Source organism: Radiomyces spectabilis (genome assembly GCF_025331425.1).
Source record: "Radiomyces spectabilis strain NRRL 2753 chromosome Unknown BYT42scaffold_16, whole genome shotgun sequence".
NCBI lineage: Eukaryota > Fungi > Mucoromycota > Mucoromycetes > Mucorales > Radiomycetaceae > Radiomyces > Radiomyces spectabilis.
This window is the reverse complement of record NW_026251941.1, coordinates 326,634-338,976: the sequence shown is the minus strand read 5'-3', so window position 1 is coordinate 338,976 and position 12,343 is coordinate 326,634. Positions and strand designations below refer to the sequence as shown.

At 43.9% G+C, this 12,343-nt stretch overlaps 6 protein-coding genes across 6 annotated transcripts; 2 read left to right on the top strand and 4 right to left on the bottom strand.

Moving 5' to 3' along the window:
• Window positions 1-462: 462 nt before the first annotated feature.
• On the bottom strand, window positions 463-1,275 carry BYT42DRAFT_595839 (uncharacterized protein; the record flags this gene model as incomplete). Its single annotated transcript, XM_051570883.1, has 3 exons — window positions 463-677; window positions 741-941; window positions 1,002-1,275. The coding sequence occupies 3 exons, from the start codon at window positions 1,273-1,275 to the stop codon at window positions 463-465; spliced, it is 690 nt and encodes a 229-aa protein (XP_051418846.1).
• A 377-nt stretch (window positions 1,276-1,652) lies between these two features.
• BYT42DRAFT_648806 (signal peptidase 22kDa subunit) lies at window positions 1,653-2,671 on the top strand. Its single transcript, XM_051572749.1, has 6 exons — window positions 1,653-1,730; window positions 1,806-1,930; window positions 2,003-2,088; window positions 2,155-2,231; window positions 2,321-2,436; window positions 2,500-2,671. Exons 1-6 carry the CDS (start codon window positions 1,704-1,706, stop codon window positions 2,621-2,623), a joined length of 555 nt encoding a protein of 184 aa, XP_051418845.1. The 5' UTR covers window positions 1,653-1,703; the 3' UTR covers window positions 2,624-2,671.
• Window positions 2,672-3,753: 1,082 nt separating this feature from the next.
• Window positions 3,754-4,740, top strand: BYT42DRAFT_505123 (uncharacterized protein; the record flags this gene model as incomplete). The annotated part of the gene is made up of 3 exons (XM_051565006.1): window positions 3,754-4,132; window positions 4,201-4,448; window positions 4,570-4,740. The coding sequence occupies 3 exons, from the start codon at window positions 3,754-3,756 to the stop codon at window positions 4,738-4,740; spliced, it is 798 nt and encodes a 265-aa protein (XP_051418844.1).
• Window positions 4,741-4,928: 188 nt separating this feature from the next.
• BYT42DRAFT_587671 (ubiquitin-conjugating enzyme/RWD-like protein) lies at window positions 4,929-5,937 on the bottom strand. Its single transcript, XM_051570189.1, has 3 exons — window positions 5,794-5,937; window positions 5,578-5,714; window positions 4,929-5,435 (listed from the first exon to the last, which is right to left on the bottom strand). The coding sequence occupies exons 1-3, from the start codon at window positions 5,801-5,803 to the stop codon at window positions 5,253-5,255; spliced, it is 330 nt and encodes a 109-aa protein (XP_051418843.1). The 5' UTR covers window positions 5,804-5,937; the 3' UTR covers window positions 4,929-5,252.
• Window positions 5,938-6,671: 734 nt separating this feature from the next.
• Window positions 6,672-9,637, bottom strand: BYT42DRAFT_595855 (uncharacterized protein; the record flags this gene model as incomplete). Its single annotated transcript, XM_051570888.1, has 7 exons — window positions 6,672-6,999; window positions 7,084-7,566; window positions 7,629-8,458; window positions 8,540-8,594; window positions 8,662-9,100; window positions 9,196-9,294; window positions 9,421-9,637. The coding sequence occupies 7 exons, from the start codon at window positions 9,635-9,637 to the stop codon at window positions 6,672-6,674; spliced, it is 2,451 nt and encodes an 816-aa protein (XP_051418842.1).
• A 1,643-nt stretch (window positions 9,638-11,280) lies between these two features.
• On the bottom strand, window positions 11,281-12,284 carry BYT42DRAFT_140828 (mitochondrial inner membrane protease subunit 1). The gene is made up of 5 exons (XM_051562238.1): window positions 12,077-12,284; window positions 11,853-12,014; window positions 11,726-11,779; window positions 11,553-11,663; window positions 11,281-11,422 (listed from the first exon to the last, which is right to left on the bottom strand). The coding sequence occupies exons 1-5, from the start codon at window positions 12,197-12,199 to the stop codon at window positions 11,351-11,353; spliced, it is 522 nt and encodes a 173-aa protein (XP_051418841.1). The 5' UTR covers window positions 12,200-12,284; the 3' UTR covers window positions 11,281-11,350.
• Window positions 12,285-12,343: the final 59 nt, after the last annotated feature.

The following is a 12,343-nucleotide window of genomic DNA, read 5'->3' as shown; positions in this document are numbered from 1 at the left end:
TTGAATGTCATGCTCACTTTGCTCATAACAGCACGTCAACAAGAGAGCTTATATATCAAATACCCTGTATTCAAGACGATGTAAAAAAATAAGGCCAACGCCATGTACACTGCAGTGCGGTACTCGCATAAACGTCTTGTTAGGATCACGATCCGATATAACTCCAGTATTCTCTTGCCTACCAAAAATAACCTGACCAAGGATAACTTTGTCGAGGACAATTTTAAAAATAATGTGCATCATCGTCAAATTGCTCTTCGACCGCACGCATCAAAGACGTCATGCTGAGTGTTCTGCCCACAAAGAGATGTTGTGTACTGTCGCAGATGGAAAAATAAGGAAGACTACGACATTTGTTCACAGTGAATTTTTGTTTTTATTTCGAATTTACAGCAGTTTTATACACATGATACTTGATCGTAAAAGTACAATATACAAATTCGGGCAATCCTAACAGGTTGTTTACTTGCTCTTGAATTGCACGGTTTCTGTTTTCAACTGGACGGACTTGCCACTCTTCCAGTGGTCGGCACCCTCCAAAGGAGTGTACTCAGGGAAGTCTTTACGTTCGTCCTTCTTGGTCTGTGTAGAGATTCCTTCTTCCCTTTGACGCTTCTGTTCCATTTCGGGATCCAGTTGACCGTCAGCAGTGAGAGCCATCATGAGCTGAGGAGGACCTAATAGAGAAAAGGTCAGTGAGACAAGATTCATGGAGTCCGCTGTATTTTACAATAGTTTACCTAAAGGAAGTGTATCACCACGGTCTACTTGCCATGTATGCCAAGTCTTGCCGTAGGTCTTTTGCAAGTCCAACATGGGTTGACGTTCCGCGGCGCTAATGGCCACTTCGGGCATACCGCTCAACATCGGCATAGCCAACGTACCCCCGCGAACTTCGTAGTCATGCGAATGCCAGAACTTCTTTTCCTCATCATCGAGTTCTTCGCAACAACAATTAGTATATCAGTCATACATCGATTGAAATGGACGCAACCACTTACTTGCAAACAACTTTTCCGAAATAATGTACTCAATACCAATAAGACGAGCATCGGAATTGGGCGAGTCATAAATAACACACTGGCGGAAATCTTCGTTGACGTGGGAGCAGAAATGATGAGCGTGGACTTGACGGGTCATATCATGAGCGTAGATATGGAAACCACAAACGGTTTGACAAATGCTCTTCAAGGGAGCATACGATTGGCTTGCACTAGCAACAGTGCCCAAGATCTTGGACTTGAGAGTAACGGGTTCTCCGGGAGCGTCAGCCATTTTTGATTTATGTGATAAGTTTGTAGTTTAATAAACACGGTTTCGAGAGAGACTGTCCCAAACGATGGTTTTTATACCCATATCTGTCAGTTGTGAATCCATATTCCATTTAGTAGTCATAACTTTTTATGATGATTGCATGACGACGCAAAACGATGATGCATGAAATACGCCCTTCCCACCCCCCCGTTCGAAAAAGGCCTGATTAGGCGGACTTGCATTTATCGAAAACCCTTGTCATGTGTGTGATCCAATCTAGTCTATTATGCCTGGACACAAACTGGCTTCGAGAATCCTTCCATGAAGCTATTCAAACTGCGCATCCAATAACAGTCACTTGTTTCGCCATGCACATTTGAGCCACGTCGCTCGTGTATCTCCTTTTAACGGAATAAGCAGCCAGTGCCAAAAAAAAAAAGAAGCACACCATGTATAATCTTCAACAACGTGCCAACGTAAAATTGTCTCGACGCGAATAAATTATATATGTTGCTCATGGCATGCTTCCTTTGCTGGTTTCTTTTTTTCAGGTGCTGCTTTCTTATGCACTCACTGCTCTCAGCTGTGTGCTGGGCGTGATTGCCCTTATTTCTGCCATCAAAGGCTATCCGGCTGTGGACAACAATATTACCATCGATAATAATCTTGTGCGAATGTAAGTGCGAATTGAAAAGGGGGGGGGCCCAAGTGAAATGACGCGGATGGAATAACTATGCATATACATTAGCGTGAAACGTCGTTACGGACCTGAGAATTACGACTACGGTCAACCCAAGAGTGACTTTGCGCGTGTGGCGTTTGATCTGGATGCTGGTATATAAAGAGTTGAAAAAAAAAGCGTGTGGAATCGCTATATAAACGTGACTCATGTGATAACAGATTTCACACCATTTTTCGATTGGAATACCAAGCAAATCTTCGTTACAGTGATTGCTGAATACGAGACCAAGACACACGTACGTAACCCTAGTGATAAAACAAAAGCAAAAGTGGGATATGTCTTGGGCTTTTATCGAACGTCAAACTGATAATTATTTCTTCTTAGAACCGCAATTCGATTGTACTTTGGGACCGAATTATCACACGCAAAGATGATGCCAAACTGTCACTGAAGAAGGTGTCCAACAAGTATGCGCTTATTGATGTCAGCCGAAAATGGACGTGAGTAGCACAAAAAATTAGCATTCGTTTACAGAAAAAACTAAAATTGATATGATCTTTCAGCTCTCAACAGGCGAATTTATCATTGCATTGGGATATCACGCCACATGTCGGCATTCTTCAAGGTGGTCGATCTTCCATGTCTTCTGCCAACTTTATTTTAGCACCTGCAGAAGCATCCTCGTGAATTAACCTCTTGGATAACTAGATACCAAAAAAAAAAAAAAAAAAAAAAGAAAGGTCAATTCATTCAATAAAATTAACCGACTCGAATTACTGCTGCCAATCCGCCCGACCTTGTTCGTTTTTGTTATTTTTGTTTTATATATATCTTGAATCAGTCTTGTTCGCGGGTTTTCGGCGTAGTGTGAACCATTTCGCCGTTGGGGAAAACTGACAGATTGGCCAAGGAAATTGTGTCAGGCATATTTTTGGGTTTTGGCCAATGATCGTGGATGGATGGAGGATGGCCCGCACGGATGGTCAAGCAGTCACTCGGGGAATTAGCTGTGTGTGTGTGGAAAACATGTAAAATGGGGAATTGAGTGTGGTTGGGTTTCCCTCTTCCACCAGAGTCAGTTGTGCTCCTTTTCCATGCGTCCTTTGCCATTCCATCATTGATAGTTCACAAATCCTGACTTTTTTCCGTCTTGCATCATGCACACTGCAGAGGAAGCCTGTCGTCGTTCGCCCCGTCTCCTTACATCGTCCTCTGTCGCCCACAGAGTCCCGATTATGCCCTCACCGTCTCATTCGACGTCCACCACTGAACCGGTCCAAGGGACACAGGACACGGACGACCCTGCCACTACGCTTCAGGAACGCCCGACTCATCAACACCATCACCACCATAACCGCTTGCTGTACTTCTTCACAGAGCCGCCCGTGTTGCCGTCAGCGTTGATTCCTGCAGCGAGAGCCCCTATATCAAGTGCACGAATTACTCAGGCATCGACCATGTCTACTCGTCAGCAACCCATTCGGTTAACATCTGCTCCTTCCCCTATTGCCTCCAGACCCATTGCCGTGGCGGCCGTGGAAGACGATTGCTGCGCCGCATGCTGTCCCAGGGCGGCCGCAGAGAATATGACCTCGGCATCCAATGTGTGCACCGATCCAGCGTGTCCTTCACTAATGTCCAACCGGCAACCCGAGAGATCCGTTAATTCTCACGCTTCTTCTTTATCTTTGATTACTCCCTCGACGCCAAATCGTAGCGACAGATCGGTGCTTTTGACTGGATCAAGGTCGCCCTTGATGTCGTTTAGCAATGACAGCGGGCTGGGCCAGAAACGGAAACACATGGAAACCGAGGCCATGATTTGCAAGTGGGCGGCTTGTTCGGCCGTTTTTCGTACGTTGGATGATCTCACGCCTCATCTGTTCAAAAAGCATCTCAACAACCGCACCATTGATTTCAACTGTCATTGGGGTTCATGTTCCGTCACCGTGGATGGATCGGATGCTTTGCTTGCTCATTTGACAAACCATTTGGGTCAACGATTGTTGCACGGTTGTCGATGGGCCAAATGTCGTGAACGCTTCGAGACCTTTCACGATCTACGTGATCACCTGTCAGAGGAACACGTCGGCACAGGCAGAAGCGAGTATACTTGCGAGTGGACGGGATGTGACCGTCAAGACAAAGTGTTTACCCAGCGGCAAAAGATCATGCGGCACATCCAGACCCATACAGGTAATATAAAAATAAAAAAGAGAATTCAACGAAAACAAGGTCGACTGACTCGATTATTTTCTTCAAAGGCGATAAGCCGTTTCAATGTACGGTTTGCAAGAAACGGTTTTCGGAATCCAATATCATGACCCAGCATATGCGAACGCATACCGGTGAAAAACCATACAAATGCCCGGAAAAGAATTGCAATCGTGAATTTTCCATCTCGGGGGCATTAACCATTCACAAGCGGGTTCACTCGGGTGAAAAGCCCTTCTCATGTAAATACCAAGGCTGTGACAAGAAATTTGCTGAAAGCAGTAATTTGACAAAACACGTAAGTATGCATGACCGTTGATCACCTCATTCTGCACTCATGTCCGTGCCTATGTCTATGCATCTGGTGATGTTTCTGTCGATGCAAGTTTTTTTACTCAATGTGGTCTTGTTCGTAATAGATGCGTGTACATACAGGCGAACGTCCTTTCCGTTGCTCTATCATCCCTTGCGGAAAATCGTTTTCCAGGCCTGATCAAGTCTCTCGTCACCTCAAGAGTCATCAACGTCGTCAAAGACTGGCGGCCAATTCCCAAGAGCCGACGGAAGAGACTCCGTCTTCTAAAGCTTGATGCACTTTTACTCTCTCAAACAAAAAAAGAAGGCTACCTCTTACTTTTTCATTCTCATTCTGTAATTTATATTTCAACATGATACATTCTATTCCCCTCTTCCCTCCCCCCATTTTTTTGTCAATCGTCCAACCTATTGCAAAAATATACGCGTTCAATCACATCCTACCGTTGATGTAAAAAAAACATCAGGCCAATGCGCTTTATATTAAAACTGTGGATTTGAAAAAAAAGGTGCTTGAATAAAAAAATGCATCGTGGTATTTAGAATGTGGATCCCTCCGGGGGTTGAGGGAGTTTTCTACCGACCGTGCCCATTTCCCTAGAAAGAAGAAAAACCATATCCCGAAATAAGCCAATCCCGAACTTTGTCATTGCCACACTCTTGCAGGTGACCTACCTTCTCAAACTTATCAAGACCGTTTCCAAAGTATTGGAGCGATTCCATTGGGCAAGACAAGGCAACTTTTGAGGATCAACCTAACCAAATGCAACCGTCAAAGAAGTTAAGTTCATCTGAGCCATTGGCATTCCCCCCTTTTTCCCGTCCGCTTGTTTTTTTGTCCTACCCTGCCATTCTGAGGATTCACACTCGGCAAGTTGATTCTCGAAGTGAACTGCACCATGGGTGGCGCATTAGGATAGTTGTCGTCGCAATAAATCTTTAAGCTGTAGATTCGGTTCTCATGGACACACTAGTCAATGTCACCAGAAAAAAAAAAAAAATAGGGGACAGGTAAAATGGGAATAAAGAAGAAAGGAAGTAACAATACAGATAAGAAAAAACGCGCCCGCCGTTGCGTAGGATAGTTTGAACTAGTTGTGATTTGAACTTACATGAGGAGGGCCCAAAATGGTGGCGTGCCAGTGATGCATGAGCATGTCGTCGTCGGCCAAACCGTAACTGCATGTGCCATCACCAATACCTTTTTCGCCCTTTTCCAATTCCTCGAGAAGACGGAAGCTACGAGGTACTAAAAGCAACAAAACAAGGTTTCAATGGACTGACTGCAACCAAGCTTTTTTTTTCAAACGGCAAGAGGATAAGGTTACTTTGTGCCATACTGTAACAGTCTATATCGGAATGTACAAAGGAAACCACAGCACCATCAGCGAAAACTTGGACCTTTCACCGAAATTTTCAAAAAGGTCGTGACGTCAGGCCACAAAATAGGTGATGTGATTGGTCGAATCGGGTCAAATCGTCCGATCACTGGAAGCGCTGCCCAATTCAGCAAGGAATTTTTGGGATCAATGCACTGACACGAATCCAAGCTCCCAATAGGCTTGTCTTTTCTTGATAGGTGATAACTCTGTTTATAAAGTTATCTGTGATGTTAGTTTGAGCTATAAGAGGTGTACAATTCTCACTATCCACGATTTACTGTATCGCCACAAAATACGATCTTTTTTTTCGTTCTTTTATATACGATCATGGCTACAGCATTTTGCAATAGATTGATAAGAAATGCCTTCCACCAGTCATCAAAGATCACTTTACATAAAAAAACCTTTTTTGTTTTCACAAATATTTATATCAATGATTTATGATGTAGAAAATATCTTTAAAAAAAAAAAGAAAAAAAAAGTATCAATATTTTTTTTTTTAAAAAAAACGGGCAAGAAATAAAGAAAAAAAAAAGAAACGAGAAAGAAAAGAAGAGAGAGAGAAAAAAAAAAAAGAAAAAGAGTCTATGGCGTTAAAAAAAAAACAATTTATGACAGAGAAGAAAAGAAAGAAAAAAGGAATACAAGTTCTCTCTGCGATTTTTTTTTCTTTGGTGGTTTGTAAATGGAATAAAATAAAAAGTGTCGAAAGCGCCAGTTTTAGTGGGGACCATGCGACGCAGGACCCGAAGGACCACTCACACTACCTCGCTGTTTCTGTAACAAAAAAAGAAGAGGATAAATCATCTCATTAGAACCACTGTTTATCTTTCGTCGCCTCCAATTAGACTTACACCATGGTGTGGTACTTTGTAAGAACCGCTTTCAGGTTTGTTGGGTGCTTTGGCATTTCTGAAATCCTTGGCCGACTTGAACTGGCTCAATAACGCATTCAAAGAATCGGTCACCTTGATTTCTCTCTTTGCCTTGTCCTTGCGGTAATACAAGTATGCCCAGAATTTTTCCAGACCATACAGGTAACCGTTATCATAGTCCGCCTGAGTCAATTGCTGGAAATCTTCAAAGATCTCCTTGTAGAAACGCTTCTCGAGACCATACGAGTAGAATCGGAAAAGACATTCCAAACCATAACTGGAAAATAAAAAAAAAAGGGATGAACATACGATTACGATATATAACCCAGCAAAACGTCTCAATCCACTCGACGCAACTTACCGGTAGTTCTGATTGGCATCCTCCACCGCTAAGCGTTTGAATTCGTTGTACATACGCTTGTTGTAGTGATCACGCAAGAAGTGGGACCAGAATCGGAACAAGGTGTTCATTTCTTGTGATTGACCCACACCCAATTGCTTACGTTCCTTCAATGCCTTGGCATGATATTTGTAGTATCGGTTTTGCACAAAGCCGTTTTCACGCAGTAATTCGTGGCTGGGATGTTGGAAGTTGCCAAACGAGTGGGCCATATCCACCGAGGTCGACAACATGCTCTGAGAAGGCGACTTGCCATAGCTCGTCGACAACAGATCGTTGGGGTTATAATGGTAAGCTTGATCGCTCAAAACCCAACCAACGTGGCCTTGATCATGGGCATCCTTCTTATTTGCTGAACGAGGAGTAGAACCATAGAAAGCACTGCTTGGAAGTGATTCGGGACGAACAGGGTAGAAGCGAGGAGCATTCTTATCATTCTTGATACTTTCGATCCATCCATGTTTTAGTTGACCTGTGCATCTATCATTTTTCCAAAAATCACTTACGGTTTGGCGGAAATGGTCTTGCTAGAGAAATTGCTGCCAACAAGTTCACCACTTTCTCTCTGTTTCGCACTGGCGCTCAGTTGAGCAAAGTGATCCTGATCGGCGGTACCAATCTTTTTGGTCACGGTCTTATGACCACCAAGACCGGTCTCGTACTGGTACAAGCCTTCATTGATCATTTCCGAGATTTCGTCGTTCATCTTGGCGCGATCATACGAGATGTGCGACTTGTCTCGCTTACGCTGAGTAACAATCATGATACGAGCCACCATATCGTCATCGATTTCGTGATCATCATCTTCAAAGTCGGAATCGTCATCCGAGAGATAGTATTTCTTCACGGTGTTGGCTCGGCTGCCATCAGTCCAGTCATCGTCAAAGTCAAACATATCGTCTTCATTCAATTCGTCCATTTGAGAACCACGTCGTTCATTGTTGTTGGAAGGCTTCTTGACGGCGGGAGTACCGGAAGGAAGGTTGGCAGTACCAGCCAAGGACTTGAGCGTAGGCTGAGGAGGGTTGGCAGGAATATTGTGCTTGACCACATCAGCAACAGTTTCATGGGGTGCCGGCGAAGAAGACTTGTTGGGAGCCGATGACTCGGGGGCAGCCGCAGTGCCGGTGGTAGCATTGGTGGTGTTGGTCGTGTTGGTAGTAGGCAACACCCAGGTTTCCCAACCTTCTTTTCGGCGCAATTTATCCTCACTCGTCAAATCCAACAATTCACTCTGTTTCAAAGCCTCGCGGATCAAATCCATATCCGTCGTAAGACCCTTGACTCGGTTAAAGTTGGCGAGCAGATCAAGGTTAACGTAACCTTGGGAATCCATCTAAACAAGGAAAAATGAATTGGTTAGAATTGTTCGGTTCTGATCTCGGTTCGCTTTTTTTTTCTTTATCCAGTCACTTACTTGACTACGCAAAAAGATATCCTTGCAAAGGTTATCAATACTGAAATAATATTCACTATAGAAAAAAAATGGGATTGAGTCAAACAATAGCACAGCATGCGAGAGAGGGATCCAAAACTTACATTTGTTGTACGATATAGGTTTTTAGGGTTTCAGCGTCGACGTTGACAAAAACGGGACGGGCTCGGTTCATGGGGAACATGTTACCATTGACATGACGACTACCGTGGAAACCTCCACGGCCACGACCACGGCCACGGAAACCGCCTCGACTGGTGTGATGTGATGATGAAGCGGGGGCATCGGCAGCGGAAGATTCGGCCGGCTTGACGCCATTGGCGAGATTTTTTTTGTCTTCGGTGTGATTTTCGGGGGCCGTGGCAGGCTTGGATTCCTTGGTTCGGTGTGACGCTCCGGAATGGCTGCTGCGGCGAGGTTTTCTGTCTTTGCGCGAGTCATTCGCGTTGCGACTGCGGGTGCCACGTGCACGACCGGAACCAGGGGTGGGAGTGGCATGGACAATGGTGGGGGTATAAGGCTTCCATTGGCCTTTACCTTTACCTACAAATAAAAAAAAATCCATCACAGTTAGTCAGGGTAGTCCAACAAAAGAAAATCAAGCGCCTTCCAATAGAAAAAGACTGTTTGATCCGTACCTTTGGGTGCAATGAACTTTTCTGTTTTCTTTTCAGCGACTTCCTCTTCCTTGGGGGTCTCACTCGGTGCGGGCCACGAGCTCACATCTGTGGATTGATCTAGATGGGTAATAGAAATTTAATTCCAGGTCTGAGCAAAGGGATGGGACCCTTGGGGAGGGGAATTCCCAAGAAAATATTAAACAGATCCAGGCTAAAGCTTAAATTTTGGGATGGTATATTCACCTTGTTTCTCGGTGGATTTGTCTGCGGCTTGCTCGGTGGTCGTTTCTGATTTCTTGACTTGCCATGGATTCACTTTTGGAATGGGTGCAGGAACGGTTTGTTTTTCTTTGGGTTTGTCTGCGTGTTTGTTGGTATCGTCGAAGTTGTTGGTCGTAACAGACGGCTGCTGTTCTTCCTTGGTTTCGACGGGTTTCGAGTTGGAGGCAATGCTGACCATGACGAAACAGTAGAATGCAGTAGCTGGGGGGATGTATTTACGTTCGTAAAGTGGTGTACTAAAGAAGTATATATAATTCCTCCCTCGATGTCCAAATGACTGAGCTTCTTCTGTTAAGAAAAGAGAAAAAAGGAAGGAAAAAAAATTATGTTATTTCGCACTTCCAACAATTTTGGGTCCTTGCTCTGAAGAAAAAAAAAAAAATGTTGAAAATTTCAGGTGGCTTGCAGAACAACAGTCATTCCATAATGAAACTTCAATGAGTACCTCCACTCATCCTTTTCACCAGCTGAGGGTCCCTACAAAAATTGACCTCTTCAACATCCACTCAAAGCCACTTTTGAATGATTTCTCGGTCTATATCATCTTTTATGAGAAAAAAAAAGTATACTCGATCCAGTAAAAGTGATTTGCTGATTTAATTATATTTGACAATTTTTATTTTGGACACTATCTTTTTCACAAAATTTCAAACACTGAAATCTGCATTTGTAGTGACGGCAATTTAACAGTTCCATCAGTTTGGGTAACATTATAAGCAAGAAACAAAAAATCTCAAGGTAATATGCACGTCTTGATCCATGTCCAGTAAATTCGGTTTTCCGAGTGATTGGTTACGGAGGCCCTGGTCCGTAATCTAATGGACAACTCCCCAAAAAACCACATGATGGCAAAGTTAATTTCCTTTTTTGGGTTCGAACATAAAAGATGTGGTCGTCTCTGCAGCCGTCCAGCGGTTACTCGAGTATGGTTATGGTTTCCCAATCAATTGAAAAATTCCAGGCGGCTTTTTACACCAGAGTAACAGACTAGGGCCAACCGTCCAAAGCAGAGAGCGTAGAGACTCTTTTTGGTACCGAAGCAAACCACTTGGATGAAATAATACCCTTCTGTTGAACGGTGACTGAAGGCTTTCATTACTTGAGTTCTGCTTCTGTTCTTCGGTGGATAACTGCGAATGAATGATCCCATTGTCTTTGTGTTTTTTTTTTGATTTGGTGAACCTGTATGATCATCTTCTTTTCTCATCTATCGATGCCCTGACTGGTTAAGTTTCAAGATGATCAAATATACTGGTATAAAGTTTACTTGCATGAATGGATATAATCCCTTTTTCCCTGGCCAAGCAAATGTAAATCCTAATCTTCTAAACAAGAAATACAATGGGTCGCCTTGCGTTGTCTTTGAAGTAATGACGGTTTATAGATATTCAAGTTGTGCAGACCTGTCAATTTTTTTTTTTTTTCGTTTCGATTTTTCTGAATTTGAAAATGAGCCCATACAGGGGTTTTTGGAAATTTCGATGCCGCGGAGGGCGGGGAAAATCCGTAGTAAGGAGGGAATACTTGGGTGCGCTTTCTGGTTACACTTCATCTTCAACCTGGTTCCTCACTGGTCTCATGAATATCATTATTCCATTTTTTTACCCCATTTTCCGGCGGGAACTATCATTGATCGGACAGCATCACAATACCACTTCCCTACTATGTGGGTCGTTGTGGAGTCAATTGCTCCGATCGTTATCAATTCAGATCCAGCTTCTTTTTGCCACGTGAAGATTGATGTAAACTGAATAACACACATATAACTGAAAGCGACCAGTTGGGCAATTCGGTCTTCGATAAAAGCAAGTCATTCATCGAGTTTCATGGTACGGGAAAAAGCCAAAGCTGCATTACGATAAATAGGTATATTATGATAGGCGCGAGATAATCATGAGTGATATGCTTGGTCGAGAGGAACAGCCGTAAATCCATTGCGGACCCTTTCTGTTGTTGGCCAGACCTATTTTCCGCAGAATTCATCAGTTGCCGCTCGGTCATCTTAGGGTCATCTCAGGGTCATCTCAGGGTCACCCTAGGGCACAGCCCAGGAGTCCTCAGGCGACTTTGCCCATCCGGGGCCCATACATTACCTTGGCGAAAACTCTCCCACGAATAAGGCCAATAGGAACCGGTCCATACGAGCGACTGTCATTAGAATTGCTCAAATTGTCCCCTCCAACCCAAACATGACCTTGTGGAACCTACGCGAAAAAAAGGGTTGGAATTTGGCCGCGCTGGAAAACGGCGTCTGCATGAAACTTACATTGATATATTTTCGTTCCTTTTCTGTCGGATCGATACAAATATTATCCCCAGGCTATATATTGATGAAAATTTCAATTGTTGAGCATAGGGTGGTCTGAGTTTTTTCGCTAAAAACGGCAACTTACCATGCCCAAAATACGCTTCATCACCGCTCGTCCTGGCACCGCCGGTGACATGCATACAATGACGTCTCCCGGATTGAGTGTCTCAAAACGTTTGGATAGATGCTCGACAGCAATAAAGTCGCCGGTCATATTAAATGTCGGTAACATGGAAGGACCCAAGCACTAGGGATTTTGAGCGTTAAAACAGTGGGGTGAGGTAATATAAAAGATTTTACAAAACCTACCAGTGTGGTCCCTACAACATATTGATTAAAGCAGTGAATAAAGCAGGCGCCACGAACCAAGTAACTGGCATATTGGAAGATGGGACCAATGTATCGACGCATGGCTCCCTCCAATGGCTGCATTCCTAGATCTTGCGACAAAACCTATTTTTGACTTGGCCGTGAATGTGACTGTTTCCTTGTTCAGTGGGCCTGACTTTTTGTAAGACCAGGGCGAATAAGGCGATCTTGAATTCGAACCACCCAACACTTCCCTGATGACCTTGT